Raw genomic sequence first — 18,337 nt, 5'->3', positions numbered from 1 at the left:
CCATATTGTTCTCTAGAGTGGCTGCACCAGCTTGCATTCCCACCAACAGTGTAAGAGAGTTCTCCTTTCTCAGCATCCGCACCAACATCTGTTGATTTCTAACTTAGTAATTTTAGTCATTTTGACCAGTGTGAGGTGGTATCTCATTGTGGTTTTGATTTGTATTTCCCTGATGCCAAGTGACACTGAACATTTTTCATGTGTCTGTTGGCCATTTGGATGTCTTCTTTGCAGAAATGTCTGTTCATGTCTTCTCATTTCTTGGTTGGATTATTTGTTCTTCAGGTATTGAGTTTGATAAGTTCTTTATCGATTTTAGATACTAGCCCTTTATCTGATTCAGACATTGGCAAATATCTTCTCCCAGTCTTTGGCTGTCTTTTGGTTTTGTTGACCGTTTCCTTTGCTGTGCGGAAGCTTTTTATCTTGATGAAATCCCAATAGTCTCTTGCCTTTGTAGACATGTCTAGCAAGATGATGCCGGGGCTGAGGTCAAAGAGATTGCTGCATGTGTTTCCCTCAAGGATTTTGATGAATCCCTGTCTCACATTAAGGTCTGTCATCCATTTTGTATCTATTTTTGTGTATGGTGTAAGGAAATGGTCCAGTTTCATTTTTCTGCATGTGGCTGTCCAATTTTCCCAACACCATTTGTTGAAGAGACTTTTTTCCATTGGACATTCTTTCCTGCTTTGTCAAAGATTATTTGACCATACAGTTGAGGGACCGTTTCTGGAGCCTCTCTCCTGTTCCACTGATGTATGTGTCTATTTCTGTGCCAGTACCCTACTCTCTTGATTACAGCTTTATAACAGAGTTGAAGTCCAGAATTGTGATGCCATCAGCTTGGCTTTTCTTTTTCAACATTCCTCTGGTTATTCAGGGTCTTTTTTAGTTCCATACAAATTTCAGGATCATTTGTTCCAGCTCTGTGAAAAAAGTTGGTGATATTTTGATAGGGAGTGCACTGAATGTATAGATTGCTCTAGGGAGCATAGACATTTTAGCAATATTTATCCTTCCAAACCATGAGCATGAAATGTTTTTCCATCTCTTTGTGTCTTCCTCAATTTCTTTCATGAGTGTTCTATAGTTTCCTTTGCTTATTTGGTTAGATTTATTCCTAGGTACCTTGTGGTTTTTGGTGCAATTGTAAATGGAATCAACTCCTGAATTTCTCTTTCTTCTGTCTCATTGTTAGTGTATAGATAGGCAACTGATTTCTATGCACTGATTTGATATCCTGCCGCTTTGCTGAACTCTTATGAGAGTTCTAGCAATTTGCGGGGTGGAGTCTTTTGGGTTTTCTGCATATAGTATCCTGTCATCTGTGAAGAGTGAGTTTGATGACTTCCTTACCAATTCAGATACCTTTTATTTCTTTTTGTTGTCTGATTGCTAGGCTAGAACTTCTAATACTGTGTTGAATAATAGTGGTTAGAGTAGACATCCCTGTCGTGTTCTTGACTTTAGGGAAAAGGCTCTGTTTTTCCCCACTGAGACTGATATTCGCTGTGGGCTTCTCATAGATGGCTTTTATGATACTGAGGTATGTATCCTCTGTCCCTACATTGTGAAGAGTTTTAATCAAGAAAGGATGCTGTACTTTGTCAAATGCTTTTTCTGCATCTATTGAGAGGATCCATATGGTTCTTGTCCTTTCTTTTATTAACGTAGTATATCATGTTGATTGATCTGCAAATGTTGAACCACTCTTGCAGCCCAGGAATAAATCCCACTTGGTCGTGGTGAATAGTCTTTTTAATGTACTGTTGGATCCTATTGACTAATATCTTGGTGAGAATTTTTGCATCCATGTTCATCAGAAATATTAGTCTTTAATTCTCCTTTTTGGTGGGATCCGTCTGGTTTGGGGATCAAGGTAATGCCGGCATCATAGAGTTTGGAAATTTTCCTTCCATTTCTTTTTTTTGAAAACAGTTTCAGAGGAATAGGTATTAATTCTTTAAATGTTTGGTAGAATTCCCCTGGGAAGCTCTGGCCCTGGACCCTTGTTTGTTGGGAGATACTTGATGACTGCTTCAATTTCCTTGGTGGTTATGGATCTGTTCAGGTTTTCTATTTCTTCCTCTTTCAGTTTTAGTAGTTTGTACATCTCTAGAAATGCATCCATTTCTTCCAGATTGTCCAATTTGCTGGCATATAGTTGCTCATAATATGATCTTACAATTGTATTTCTTTGGTATTGGCTGTGATCTCTCCTCTTTCATTCATGACTTTATTTGGGTCTTTTTTCTTTCTGATAAGTCTGGCTAGGGGTTTATCAGTCTTATTAATTGTCTCAAAGGACCAGCTCCTAGTTACATTGACCTGTTCTACTGTTCTTTTGGTTTCTATTTCATTGATTTCTGCTCTGATCTTTATTAAGTCTCTTCTCCTGCTGGATTTAAGCTTTCTTTGCAGTTCTTTCTCCAGCTCCTTTAGGTGTATGATTAGGTTGTATATTTGAGACCTTTCTTGTTTCTTGAAGGTTTTTATTGCTATATACTTTCTTCTTAGGACTGCCTTTGCTGCATCCCAAAGGTTCTGAGCAGCTGTGTTTTGTTTTCATTTGTTTCCATGAATTTTTAAAATTCTTTAATTTCCTGGTTGATCCATTCAATCTTTAGTAGGATACTCTTTAGCCTCCATGTATCTGAGTTTCTTCCAAATGTTCTTGTGATTAAGTTCAAGTTTCAAAGTATTGCGATCTGAAAACATGCAGGGAATGATCCCAGTCTTTTGGTACGGGTTGAGACCTGATTTGTGACCCAGCATGTGATCTAATCTGGAGAATGTTCCATATGCAGCACTCAAGAAGAATGTGTATTTCTGTTGCTTTAGGATGGAATGCTCTGAATATTATCTGTGAAGTCCATCTGGTCCAGTGTGTTATTCAAAGCCCTTGTTTCCTTGTTGATCTTCTGCTTTTGACGATCTGTTCATTGCAGTGAATAGGGTGTTAACATCCCCTACTATTATTGTATTATTATCAATGTGTTTCTTTAATTTTGTTTTAACTGGTTTATGTAATTGGCTGCTCCAATGTTAGGGCCATAAATATTTACAATTGTTAGATCTTCCTGTTGGATAGACCCTTTAATTATAATACGTGTCATTCCTCATCTCTTATTACAGTCTTTGGCTTAAAATCTAGTTTATCTGATATAAGGATTGCCACCCCAGCTTTCTTTGGATGTCTATTAGCATGGTAAATTGTTTTCCACCCCCTCACTTTAAATCTGGAGGTGTCTTTGGGTCTTAAATGAGTCCCTTGCAGACAGAGTATCAATGAGTCTTGCTTTTTTATCCAATCTGATACCCTAATTATCTTTTGATTATGGCATTTACCCGTTTACAGTCAGAGCAACTACTGAAAGATATGAATTTAGTGCCACTGTAATACCTATAAAGTCACTGTTTCTGTGGGTTGTCTCTGTTCGTTTCTGGTCTTTGTTACTTTTGGTCTTTCTCTTTGCTTAAAGGATCCCCTTTAATATTTCTTGCAGGCTGGTTTAGTGATCACAAATTCTTCTAGTTTCTGTTTGTCCTGGAAGCTTTATCTCTCTCCTTCTATACTGAATGACATCCTAGCTGGATGAAGTCAAATTCTTGGCTGCATATTTTTCTCATTTAGTACCCTGAATGTATCATGCCAGTCCTTTCTGGCCTGCCAGGTCTCTGTGGTTAGGTTGGCTGCCAATCTAATACAGGTTAGCATATATTTTATATTTAAGATTATTATATTAGCTTATTATTCTTTAGCTTATATTTTGCTTATATTTTATATATAAGGTTAGCTTATATATAGTTATATATATAACCTACAGGGTTAAAGACCTCTTGTTCTGGAGCTGCTTTCAGAATTTTCTCTCTGAGATTCACAAGTTTCACTCTTATATGTCTGGCTGATGATCAATTTTTATTGATTTTGAGGAGGGTTCTCTGTGCCTCCCGGACTTAAATGCCTGTTTCTTTCCTGTGATTGGGTCAGTTTTTAGCTATAATTTGCTCCAATATACCTCTGCCCCTCCCACCCACATCTTTTCCCTCTTCTTCTGGGATCCCAAATATTCTAATATTTTTTCACTTTATGGTATCACTTATCTCTCAATTTTTCCCCTCATGATCCAGTAGTTTATCTCCTTTTCTCAGCTTCTTTATTCTCCATCATTTTGTCTTCTCTATCACTAATTCTCTCTTCTACCTCATTTATACCAACAGTTAGAGCCTCCATTTTTTATTGTATCTCATTAATAGCCTCTTTTAATTTTGTTAGGTTTTAGTTCTTTTATTTCAGAAAGGGATTCTTTAGTGCCTTCTATGCTTTTTTTTCAAGCCCAGCTAGTATCTTTATAATTGTTATTCTGAGCTCTAGTTCTGGTATCTATTTTGTTGATCAGATCCCTGGCAGGCAAGGATCTGCTTCCTGTTCTCTTTTTTGAGGTGAGTTTTTCTGTCTTGTCATTCTTGCAGAAAGTGGTCACTTTTCTATTTGTAGAATTGCAGCAATTCTTTTCTTAGATCTCTGGCTGAGTTCACAGGTGTTCAGAATGATTTTATAACTATCTAGCTCAATTCCTTGGACCAGCCAATACTAAGGTCTCCTACACCTCCACAATCTTGGACTCCTCCCCCTCCTACTCAAGTTTAACTCTCTTCCAAAAAGACCCCATCTGTTCTTTAGAGTACCACCTTACTTTTTCAAACAACATGCAGAGAGCACCCCCTTGAGATGAAAGAAGATACTTAAACGATAATATGAACTTCTTACTTAAATGCCAAAATCGCAACTTTAGTCCTTACATGACACACAACCAGTTTGTTTTTCTTTTTATGATTTAAATAAAAAATGAAAAGGAGAAGGGAAATCTTCTTATAGAAGCCTCCAATAGTAACTGAAAAATTTCAAAACGTTTTTGTTATCTCTGCCTTGCCTTCTGGAGTCTCTAGCTTACAGTTAAAACTCCTTATAATATATCAAAAGGCTAGTATCTTTGCTTTAGGGGCAAAATAGTGAAAGAAGATGAATGGTTGTGTTGCTGTTTGGAAGCAGTGAGTGGTGGCAAAACCCTAGACATACTGAAGAAAGGCAATGAACTGGAAGGTAAACTGTGGCCCCAGTTTCTAGCTCGCATTAGTTTTCTTAGGACTCCCCATAACTGTGGGCCCTTACCACACAAAGAACCAGCCAGCAATAGCTTGGGAGCAGGGAGGGGTAGAATCACCGTTTACACTGCCTCACTGATGAGTCTAAAATCCATGTAGACTCCATTTCTATTGTCCTCATGAAGCTAACCTTCCAGATGCCTAGCTGAAACTCATCAACACATACATACCTTCCACAAGGTTTTCAAACATATTTATTATTAAATAAACCTTAAGAATACACCCTGGTTATAATTTGAGGGAGTACCAACAATAAGTTATTAGTACCATTCTTATGGTGTATTATCAGATAATCACTGAGAATATGAATTCCTAATAATAGTTTGTTATTAACAATCACAAGGAACAAGGGCCATTAGACAAAATCAAATATATCAATTTCTAGGGCAAAAATGTATAAGGAATTCTCTAGTAAGTAATTTTGTTAAGTTTTTAAAACCCAATTATTGGAAAAACCAGCTCTTTTGTACTTACGGCACAGAATTCTTCAAAGGATATTCTTCCATCTCCATCCTTATCTGCATTTATTATGGTTTTGTCTACAATTTGCTGTAACTGTGTATCTTTCAGATTGTTCCCCACCATCATCTTCAGCACCTGGAAGAGTTCCCCATTGGAAATATAGCCATCTTTATCCATGTCATAGATACGGAAAGCAACTAAAAAAAAAGAGTAAGGAAAATCAATGACAATTATAAGGCAACCACAAGTAAATAATTAGAAAGGAAAAAAGTAAGCATTCAAATATCTAAAATTAGAACTATGATGATAGCTCCTTCCCACATTTGATCCTGCCTCTCTAGGAGCAGTTAAATACAGTTGAGTAAGAGTATGGGCTTTGGTGGGGTGCCTGGGTGGCTCAGTGGGTTAAAGCCTCTGCCTTCGGCTCAGGTCATGATCCCAGGGTCCTGGGATTGAGTGCCGCACTGGGCTCTCTGCTCAGCAGGGAGCCTGCTCCCCGCCCCCTCTCTGCCTGCTTCTATGCCCACTTGTGATCTGTCAAATAAATACACTCTTTAAAAAAAAAAAAAAAAAGAATATGGGCTTTGGAGTCAAGAGTGCTTGGCCAATTAGCGTACCTGAGGGTTAAGTTATTTAGCTTTGCTAACCTTCAGTTTCTACACATAAAATAGGGAATAATAACAGTTCCACCGTACCAGGTTCTTTAGAGTACTTTATGATGACAAATAATATATATGAATTGCTTAGAATAGTGTCTGAAACATGGCAAAAGCTCAATAAATGATAGCAGTTGCTATTACTATTATTCTCATTTATACTGAGTTCATTTACAAAGGATGTCTGCATATGTCCTATGCCTCTGAGAACTGTTATTGAGTAAAACATCTCTCTAGTTAAGATACCTTAAAAAGGTATCAGATGTTTACTGTAATAGAGGCTGGCTACATAAAACCAAAATAATGGACTTCTGGCTAAACAGGCATATAAATGAAGCTTACCTAATTAAATTAGAACATTTTTTCAAACTTGGATCAAAAAGTCTTATCCAAGGGACGCCTGGGTGGCTCAGTTGGTTGTACGACTGCCTTCGGCTCGGGTCATGATCCCGGAGTCCCGAGATCGAGTCCCGCATCGGGCTCCCAGCTCCGTGGGGAGTCTGCTTCTCCCTCTGACCTTCTCCTAGCTCATGCTCTCTCACTGTCTCTCACTCAAATAAATAAATAAAATGTTTAAAAAAAAAAAAAAAAGTCTTATCCAAGACACATAGTTTATGTAGCTGTTATCAGAAGGAAATTGGTGTTTCTATCCAACTAAAAAGCAACAATGACACTGTTTTTAAAAATACTAGTTGTAAATGTCCTAAAAGGACTTTCTGCAGAATATAAAATTGCTGTTATATATATTAAGCATCTAGAATAAAACACATCTTTTCGAATATCTTAAAAGATTGTAATGGAGTATAGGGTAATAGTAGCATAAGAGGGAGAATGAACTCAGTGAAGAAAAATACTTACACCTCAACTTCTGTTCCTTATCTCCTTTGACACTGAACTGAGAGACTCCCTCAATGAATTCTGAATAAGAATAGAAACGTTTACAAATCAACTTTTAATATAAAAATATATATACCCCACACACACAAATTCACATATCCACAAGAACATGTTTCCTTGCTGCCAAAAAAAAAAAAAAAAAAAAAAAAAAAAAAAAAAAAAAAAATTACTACTAAGCAGTGTTTTAAACTGGAAATGCCACATCTGAAACTTCAACAAGGTTCTATGTATTTTTTTTTTTAAATCTGAACTTGGGAGCTCTCTAAAGGTCAAATCAATTTGAACAATATCTATTAAGTAACACAGCTTATCACTAAGGGAAAAAACATTCAAGCTATTTAACTCTTTTGGGGGGGATGTAACTATAAAAGGGGGGCTTTTTAAAAATATATCAAGCCGTGTTGGGTTCTCTGCTCAGTGGGGAGTCTATTTCTCCTTCTCCCTCTGTGCTCTCTTTTTTCCTCTCTCAAAGCAAATAAATAAAACCTTTAAAAAATAAAAACATAAAGGGCGCCTGGGTGGCTCAGTTGGTTAAGCAACTGCCTTCAGCTCAGGTCACAATCCCAGAGTCCCGGGATCAAGTCCCACATTGAGCTCCCGACTCCATGGGGAGTCTGCTTCTCCCTCTGACCTTCTCACCTCTTGTGCTCTCTCTCATTGTCTCTCTCAAATAAATAAATAAAATCTTTAAAAATATATAAAAAAAATAAAAACATAAAAAGATCATGGGGCACCTGGCTGGCTCAATATGTAGGCAGCACATCTCACTCGAGTGTAGGGATTACTTAAAAATCTTTAAAAAAGAAGAAAGTATTATATTGTTTTGGGTTTTTAAAATTGTTTTTAGTAATCTCTATACCCAACCTGGGGCTCAAACTCATGACACCAAGATCAAGAATCTCGTGTTCTTCTGACTGAGCAGCCAAGCACCCTGATTATACATTGTTTGCCAGAACAAAAATAATTTTTCATTTCTGGTTCCAAAATTCAGACCCATTTAAATAAAGTCTTGTGAAAATGATCGTTTTTTCCTCACTGCCTGCTACACATTTAAGTCATAAAATCAGCTTTAGATCCCCCTTCACTTAATATTCAGTTCCTGGAACGAAAATAACAACATCTGTTGATGACAAATCATGGAATCAAATATAAAATTTTGTACCACGGTAATATTAGCAAAAGTACTATCATTTTACATAAAAATTTAGATTAAACAATCCTTTTTATAATGCTCACATCCTAATTACTACACCGCAATTTTATATTGGTTAGTATAAGTCTCATTCTTTAAAGAAAAAAAAAAAGGCTTCTAAAAGTTCTGGGGCACCTGGGTGTCTCAGCGGTTAAGCATCTGCATTCAGCTCAGGTCATGATCCGAGAGTCCTGGGATCGAGTCCCATGTCAGGCTCCCAGCTCAGTGGGGAGCCTACTTTCTCCCTCTCCCACTTACCCTGCTTGTGCTCTCTCACTCTTGTCAAATAAATAAATAAAATCTTTTTAAAAATATAAAAATGTAGTTCTAATACTCTGTTTCCCTAGAGTAAGACTAGTTTTCTAAAAACAAATACTTTTTTTTTTTTTTAGCTTACCTTAAAGGACAATTTCATCACTTATGAAAAAGTAAAAGATCTTAGTTCATATTAAGGTTCATATACCACAGACTGAGAATTTAACAATTATATAATCACCACACATTTTTAAAAAACAAAATTTGTCAGACGTTTGCATACAAAAAACTGTAAAATAAGTCATAGATTACATAACTTGTTAAACTACTTTCTTACCTTTAAAGTCTACTTCTCCATTCCCATCTGTGTCAAATATATCTATTACTCGCTGTACTAAAGGATTCTGTTGTAACTCAGGCAGAGACATGAACTCTTCCACACTCAAAGAACCCGAATTGTCCAAATCAAGCTTCTTAAATCTCTTCCCTAGCCTTTTAATTTCATCAGCATCAACTAAAAGCAAACCAAAAGAAGCAGCAAGATTTATAAATGATTTTATCAAAATTACAGGGAAAAAAATCCAGCAGTTAATCAATAGTAAGTTTAATTTCTAGTTTAATTAGAAGAGTCACATATACTATTAGTTAATTCCTTATAACAGATAAAGTCATAATATTTTTATTTGGTTACCTTTTTGTTTGCCTGCCCCTGCCATTACATACAACCGACTGTATACTGCACCAAGATACTATAGGATTGCAATGCTAAGCTGATTATGGAAGTCAGGTGATTCCTACTAGGCAGACTAAATCAATCTCTGTTCTGTACACCAAAGCATCTTTTCACTTCTCTTTTTAAAGTTTAATTTATTTCTAATAGTTATGGTTTGAACATGGTTCAAAATTCAAGACCTCCCTCCTACCCCACCCTGTAAATGTTGCCAGTTTCTTGAATACTCTTCCAAAGATAGTCTTAGCAAGTATGAGCAAATAGAACACAGGCATTTTACTTTTTTTAACCAAAAGAACCACAGCTAACAAAATTCACTTTTCAATGTTTTAAAGAAATAACAACTTAAGAAATGTTTGCATTAGTTTGTAACTACTCTATAAAAATTCAGTAGCTGGTCTCTCAGCAGCATATACGGTCTTGAAAAAAAGATAATTTTCTTCTAAATTACATTACTATTTTCATTCCTTTAAGATATCAGAGTAACTCACATATAATTTTAATTGATAGCAGAAATACAAATATATTTAAAGCTATAACTTCCTAAAAAAATTTTTTCTAAACAAATTAAGTCAAATGTTCCACAGCCCAAGTATACATGTATTACAGCCCACAATATTAGAGACTGAGACTGCAAACTGTTTTTGAAAATTCAAATATATGGCATCCTCATTATAAAAACTTAGAAGTTAAAGAATAGATTTTTTAAAATATAAAAATACCTTAAAATGGAATAAAAACTCTATCTGAACGACTGAAGCACAGACTGTACAACTACCACATGCTGCTGACCGGAAGTAGTTCATATGCAACTGGTAAAGGGAGTCATGTCACTCAGTAGAGCACAGAAATGTCAGTGGTGCGGAGGGACTTTTCCTCGTATGTTCTGGAGGAAGGGAAAGGAACTGTTTTCTCAAATTAAAGACCAAGTCTTGATAAAATTTTAAGGCTTTCCAACATTGTTATCTGGTGAAAAGTACCAGTAACAAATGAACAACCTGCAAAGATACTTCGTCTTTCCACCTCTGCCTCTCCCCACCACAGAGCCTCAAAACACAATTAACGAAGGTGACTGTACCCTGGCTCATTATTTAATTTTTACAAAATTAGTTTCTACCAAAGCAGATGTCCTCAAGGACCTTGAGGAAAATCCAAAATAGGAAGCATGAGTCCTAGTTTAAGGCTAACAAATGAATTGCTATGGTGCTTAATACAAATGCCAGAGGTTATTTGTGCTAAAAATTTTAAGACCGTAACAGTTCTTCTATGTACTCTGTTACAAAGCTGCAAAATGAGTGGTCTATCTAATCCATACTTTCCCCAGGACATAGGATGATTGCAACATTTGAGGTTTGCAAGAATACATACGTTTTACTGTAAGAGAAATGCCTTTCTTAATTTAACAATTCATCTAAACACTGCTTCCAACACCAAAATACACATTTCATAAACACATCAACTGCAGAGAGCCTTTTATCCCTCTATTAAAGAGTATTCCTTCTTTAATGAACAGATGATAAAAGCAAACTGTTCAAATAAACCTTATTTTCTAATTTTCTGTGATGAAACTGGATACGCTTACTCTTGGAGAAAAAAAAAAAAAACTTAAAATTTTAAGTCCCTCAAATGCTTTTCATTTATTTACTTACAGGTTTCCTGTACCACCTCAGATGAAACACCACTTTTCATTGTTCTTCTGTACACTACATATAAAAGTTGCTCAATAAATGTTTTAAATGAGTATTCTAAGGGTTTCAGATTTAAAACATAATGATCAAAATGCTATCAGAATTTAGAGTAGAACTACTTACCTAGTCAGACACCAATTAGCAAACCTTTGAGAACAGTTTCTCCAAGTTCAGATTTTGCTGAAAGCACTTACTCTTCTCTCTCTACATACCAAGGATGAGTTAACTACTTTTTTTCTAGTAACCTTTAGTTTTGCCTTTGTTTACAACCACAAACCAGAAAAGGTGATGAGGAAATTGAGCAGAACGGATCACTAAAGTACATCACAAGAGGAAAAGGAAAGACGTGTGCACCAACCACATCTCATACAGCAACAGCTCTGGAGTGTATCATTAGTTGGAAAGAACAAAGGCAGTAATGTACACCATATTACTTATGAACACTTAAGATTCCATTTACTAAGGCTGGCACATAAGTAACAGTTTATCTAGTCACATTATGAAACTGAAACTGAGGTGAAGGATTATTGTTTAAATGACCCAGAAAACCCCACTAATCCTGAAGAAAGCATTCTGGTCCTGACAAATGAATAAGAAATACTAAGAATAAAGATAAACCATCAAATAAATATACTTCTTTATACTGCCAGCAGTGATCTTTCTAAAAGGCACATTCAGCCAAATTGCTAGCTCTTGTGCTTACAAATTTGTAGTGGCTTCTTAATACAACCAGGATAAAAAATCTAGAGCCCTTGACAATATTTAGCTTCCACAAACACAAACCAGAAAATTTAAATTTCCATCCTTCTCTTCCCCCATTACCTTAGCTACGCTGCTCTCAGCGCAGTTCAGATAGCATAAAATTCACGCATCCATTTCCTTATATACCCTTTACTGGAATGTCCTTCCCTGAACTCTCCATTTAGGAGACCCCTATCAATTTTTCTCTGATTAAAAAAAAGGGGGATACTAACTGTGTGCCCTGTGGTTATTAAGTATCATTAAAGCATTCTCTGGCAAAAGCCCTTAAAGCAACATTTAAAACCATTTTCTGTCTTTTGCTTTAAATATCTTAAATGATATAAAACAGTCGATACCTATTCTGGATGAGTAGTTACAACATTCCAACAATACAACATTACAACAATCAACATTACAAAAGGCAAAGCAACATGCCAGCGATCACACTTTAACAATAATTGAGTTTTTAAAGCCCCTGAAGTAAGACCTAGAGGGAATGAGGTCTATGTAATTTTCTATTCACCACCATTCTCACACATCCCTTGCAGCCAAAACTCACCCAGAGATTCTTTAAGAAACCAGTTTAATTTGAAAGAAGGCATATCTCTTCTCCAACCACCCATTTATTTCCTCCTTTCTGTCCTTCCTGCTTATCCTAAGACACAGACTGCTTAGTACTTACTATAGTTGAGGCTAGCTGACCAACTGCAGGACTCTGTACCTAAACAGTTACAGTATTTTCAAATGGTTTGCCTAGAGACAATGCCATAAATATTTCTTAAAGCCAAGATTAAAGAAGGCTAGTTTTCAAAAAGCAAATGGTAAATACAGTTATTTTAGGTATGGAACAAAGTGATCGGTTTGGTCTTTACTGTCGCCAGTAGAAGCAGCACTTCCTCTACCCAGCACTGCAGAGAAGATGTGTTGCAGGATTAAATGTATGCTCAGGTGTGAAACGGCATCTCAATTCTTGAAATATGGGTACTTAGCAATCTCCTACAAATTAGGCACAGATCTCTCAAACAGATTAAACCCACTAGTAGCATTAAATGTTTCAGATCTGCACTTCGTACAAGTTAAATATTAAAGAACAAATTCCAATTCGGGGTACCAGCTTTCATCAAAGATTTTTTCTAGTGCTTGGGATCATACTCCCTTAAAACAGATGGACAAGGGGAAAAAGAAAAAAAAACAAACCTCACCCTCTTGACTCATCTTGTGACTCAGAGATACTCATTTTCATATGTTTTGCCAAGTTAAAACATGTTATTCTTCTTAGTTTTTGTAAGGACTTCTACTTGAAAAGACTATCAATTTTAATAATTGAAAATGCCCACCTATTCACATTATACAAAGTACTAAAATAATCTTATGAAGTCATATATATCATTATCTAAAATTTAAGGACATTAAAAAGTTGATCTTTTCATCAGTTTATGAAATATAAAGTTGTTAATAAGAACTGATACCTGCTAATGCAGAAGACACCAAATTATACTGTTGAGACCCTACCCAGATCAATGCACCGTGACTATACTCAGAGATAAAGGTGAAATCTAGATGGCGACTCATTTTAACAAGTGATTTCAGGAATCTCATTAACACATAAAATTATTAAGCATTTGCTTTTAGCGAGCCCACTTGGCTACAGTTAATTTTATTTTTTGCATTGATATGTAGGATTTGTTTTGTTTTGTTTTTAATTCCAGTATAGTTAACATAAAGTGTTGTATTAGTTTCAGGTGTACAGTACAGTGATTTAATAATCCCATACATTACCCAGTGCTCATCACAAGAGCACTCCTGAATCCCCATCCACCTACTTACCTCCCCTCTGGTAACCATCAGTTCTCTAGAGTTAAGTGTCTGTTTCTTGGTTCAAGTCTTTTTTTCCCTTTGCTCATTTGCTTCTTAAATTCCACATATAAGTTAAATTGTATGGTATTTGTCTTTATCTGACTTACTTCTTTTAGCTTTATACTCTCTGGCTCCAACCATGTTGCTGCAAATGGCAGTTTCATTCTTTTATAGCAGAGAACAATATTCCACTGTATATGTATACCATCTCTTCATCCATTCATCTATCAATGGACACTTGGACTCCTTCCATAATTTAGCTATTGGAAATAATGCTGCTACAAACACAGGGCTGCATGTATCCCTGTAGTGTTTTTGTATTTTGGGGGTAGATACCCAGTAGCATGATTACTGGATTGTAGGGTTATTTTTAACCCTTCAAGAATCTCCATGTTTTCCCAGAGTGCCTGCACCAGTTTGCGTTCCCCCCAAAAGGGCAAGAGGGTTCCTTTTTTCTCCACATCCTCATTAAGACTTGTTTCTTGGGTTTTTCATTTTAGCCATTCTGACAGGTGTGAGGTGGTATCCCACTGTAGTTTTGATTTGCATTTCCCTGAAGATGAGTGATGTTGAGCATCCTTTCATGTGTCTGTTGGCCATTTGTAGGTCTTTTTTTTTTTTTTTTAAGATTTTATTTATTTGACAGAGAGAGACAGAGCGAGAGGGAACACAAATAAGGAGAGTGGGAGAGGGAGAAGCAGGCTTCCCACCGAGCAGGGAGCCTGACATGGGTCTCGATCCCAGAACCCTGGGATCATGACCCAAGCCGCAGACAGACACCCAACCACAGGCACCCCTGTAGGTCTTCTTTGGAGAAATGTCTTTCATGTCTTCTGCCCATTTTTAATTGGATTATTTGTTTGGGGGGCACTGAGTTGTATGAGTTCTTTATATATTCTGGATACTAACCCTTTATCAGGTATGTCATTTGCAAATATCTTCTCCCATTCCGCAGACTGCCTTTTAGTTTTGATTATTTCCTTTGGTATGTGGAAGCTTTTTATTTTGATGAAATCCCAAGAATTTATTTTTGCTTGCCTCAGAAAACTTACCCCTGCCTTAGAAGACTTATCTAGAAAAATGCTGCTATAACTGATGTCAGAGAAATTACTGCCTGTGCATTCTCTTCTAGAATGTTTATGGTTTCAGGTCTCACATTTAGGTCTTTAATCCATTTTGAATTTATTTTTATGTATGGTTTAAGAAAGTGGTCTAGTTTCATTCTTGTGCATGTAGCTGTCTAGTTTTCCCAACAACATATATTGAAGAGAGCTACAGTAAATTTTAATAAATACTGTCAACTGGACATATTAGTATCAGAGTAATATAATACTAAGAGATAAAGTTGCATATTCATTCATCACTCAGATAAAGAAACACAACCATCTCCCTTCATATTTTTTCTCACTTAGAAAAAAAGAATAAAAGAAGATTCCAAAATAGTATTATATAGAAGACATCTACATCTCTAGCTGTTAAAGCATTAATATTATTACCACATACACCCCAACTGCTACTCCACTGTTAGGGTTAAAAGAAAAACAACTGTGAAGTCTAAGACCTTTTAGGTGATTCCGAGATTTCTCAAAATGAAAAGAAGCAAGCAGAATGGCAGAAAAATTAACCTTCCACTAACTTTAGCCAATTCCCCAAAATTGTGTAGTAGTCAACAGAAACAATACTATTCCTCCCTAAGGAAACTCTTTTAAATAGCCAATTTATAAATAATTTACTATTAGTCTATTAATCATCTAAGAACAAAAACAATGTCTTTTCAAGTCCTTCTAGCAGTAATAATATTTTCAAAGACACTTAAATGTAATATGGAATCCTGGAAAAGAAAACTTTTCAGATGTCACCAGTTTTTTCACTAAAATAAGCACTTTAATAGTACTGTTCCAATGTTAATTTCTTGATTTTGATAACTGTACTATGGTTTAGTAAGACATTAATATTAGAGAAAGCTAGATAAGAGATACCTGGGAACTTTATAATTTCTTTTACTAATTTCTCCCTAGTCTCCTCTAATTTGTGACAGCTCTTAATTCTTCCCTTGTCTTCCACAATCTTGAACTCTTAATCCAGTATTTTGTGGAATGTCCCTCAGCTTGGGCTTGTTGATGTTTTCTCATAATTAGGTAAAACTTGGGAATGTGGGGCAAAAATACCATAGACATGATGATATGTCCTTATCAGCACACTGTTATCAAAGGATTCACAATGTCAATGTGTTTTTGCTAGTGATATTAACTTTGATCACTTGGGCAGGGTGATGTCTGCCAGATTTCTCCACTATAAATCTATTACCTTTCCCTTTATATTAAAAAATATCAGGGAAAGGGGGGGGCACAATACTTTAAGACCATGCAAATATCCTATTTCTCCTAAAACTGTGACCTAATTTTAGCTTCCATAGGTTAATCTTGTAAGAATTTATTACTATGGTATTTGCCTAGTAATGATCTTCTTTTCCCCTTTCTTCCTACATTAATTGAAATGTTCCTATTTAAGAAAAAATAAAAAACTGTCCCTTCTCCCCATTTATTTCTTTATTCAGTTATTCATATTACAGCATGGATTCACAGATATTTATTTTATTCTATAGGTTAAAACCCAATAATGTCATTACTTGTTAATCAGAATTTTCCAGCTTTGTTTAAGTACTTACTACCTCAAGTTGGCTCCTGCATGACCTGTCAACAATCCCCATTTGAGTACCTTCTTAATTTCTGGCACCATAAGATATTCCAGCCTCATCCTAACTATACATGGGATTTTCCAAGCAGAGATTCCCCAATCTATTTTGGATGGCAGGATATTTAGAACTGAATTATAGAATGAAAACTATTAGGAAAGATTACTCTAATAAGGAATCTTAGAATTTCTATCTTAGAAATATTTTGGAAAGAGCCATCAGGCATGACAAAATTACTTATGAAGAAACATGTACTGAATGACTTATAAAGACTATCACAAGAATAAAGCACTATAGTGTTATCAATACAAGAAGTTGGGTAGTTTCTCAACGTAAAGTTTGATTTTAAAGTTTTAAAGTTTTGTGTAAAATGTATCTCTTACAAAGGTAATGAATAATGTATTTTCATGTTACCCCAAATAAGGTGCAAAAACCACCAGAGGGCGCAGTAGAGATGGTCACAGATAAAACCTTCATTAAACAGTTCCCAAAAAACCCCCAAATTCTGTAATGACCTTGTGTACAGACTAGCAGTTTAATATTTATATTCTGCAAGGAACTGTTTGACAACAGAGAAAGAACCCTACCAATAGCATGAGAAAATTGAAAAACTATTTTATGAAATAAGAACACATAGTCACACAAATTTGTGCAGTCTTTTCTTACAAAGAAAAATTTTCCTCCACTTAAAAGGTCTAGATTTTAGGGGTATATCATAATTTTCTAGTGCAAGAGGCAACATGCACTTTTGGTGTTTCTAGATTATAATTTTTATATAATTTAAGAATGAAATATGGGGGCATGGGTGTGCTCAGTTGGTTAAGCTTCTGCCTTTGATGCCAGGGTCCTAGGACTGAGTCCCAGGTTGGGCATCCTGCTCAGCGGAAGTATGCTTCTCCCCTCTCCCTCTAACCCTTCCCCTTGCTCATGCTCTTGCTTGCTCTCTCTCAAATGAATAATCTTTTAAAAAAAAAATGAATTGTCAAATAATGCAAAAGCTAGACATCAGCACCAAGAATTATCAAGTTGTAAAATGCTAATAAGAAATTTTAAGCCAACTGTGAGAAATCACAGACATTCCAAAAATATATTATTAAATACATAGTTCTATGGGTTTTGACAAGTATATACACTTATGTAAAGCATCACTACAATCAAGATAAAAGCACATTTCCATCATCCAAAAACATTCCTCTGAGCCCTTCTGCAATCAATCACACGCCCTACCACCAATTGCAGGTAACCACTGTTCTGCTTTCTGTAACTGTGTCTAGAATTCCATACAAATATCATATAGGATGTACTCTTGTATCTACTTTTTCTCATCTAGTTTTTTTTACATTAATTCATATGTCAGTAGTTTGTTCTTTTTTATTGCAGAATAGTACAGTCCACTATATGGATATACACTTTTTAATGCATTCATCATTTACTAAACATATCTGCTGTTTCCTGTTTGAGACTATCAGGAATAAAACCGCTAAGAATAGTCACAAATTCTTTTTTTGTAAACAAATGTTTTCCTGGGCTTGCTACGTCAGACGGGGTAAATATATGTTCAACTTTCAGAAACCGTCACAAAGTTGTCCAGAGTGGTGTACCTTTTTTCATTCTCATCATTAATATAGGAGAACTCCAGGAGCTTCACATTCTTGTCAACACGTGGTACTGTCGGTCTTTTTAAGTTTAGCCATTCTAGTGGGTAGTAGCAGTATGTATAGTTGTAATCTGCATTTCTCTAAGGACTAATGATCTTGAATACCTTCTTCATGTAATTATTTTCAATTTATCTATCTTCGTTTGTGAAGTGACTGTTTAAATCTTTTTCTCTTTTAAAAACTGAGTTGTCTGAAAGAGCTGTGAAATTCTGTAGGTATTTCAAGTATTTTCTCCCAGTCTGTTAAGCTAGCTTTTCATGTCTTTTTTGATGACTTTTTAAAAAAGATTTTATTTATTTATTTGACAGAGAGAGACATAGCAAGAGAGGGAACACAA

The 18,337-nt window shown here is 35.7% G+C and overlaps 1 protein-coding gene across 1 annotated transcript in view; it reads right to left on the bottom strand.

Moving 5' to 3' along the window:
- Positions 1 to 18,337, bottom strand: part of DNAAF10 (dynein axonemal assembly factor 10) — a 101,351-nt gene that overhangs the window by 41,532 nt on the left and 41,482 nt on the right. The window contains 4 exon segments of the mRNA XM_053447884.1: positions 4,023 to 4,024; positions 5,644 to 5,828; positions 7,146 to 7,205; positions 8,969 to 9,145. Of these exon segments, the coding sequence (XP_053303859.1) occupies positions 4,023 to 4,024; positions 5,644 to 5,828; positions 7,146 to 7,205; positions 8,969 to 9,145 (424 nt within the window).

This window comes from Lutra lutra, chromosome 9, assembly GCF_902655055.1.
Source record: "Lutra lutra chromosome 9, mLutLut1.2, whole genome shotgun sequence".
NCBI lineage: Eukaryota > Metazoa > Chordata > Mammalia > Carnivora > Mustelidae > Lutra > Lutra lutra.
This window is presented reverse-complemented; position numbering and strand designations above follow the sequence as displayed.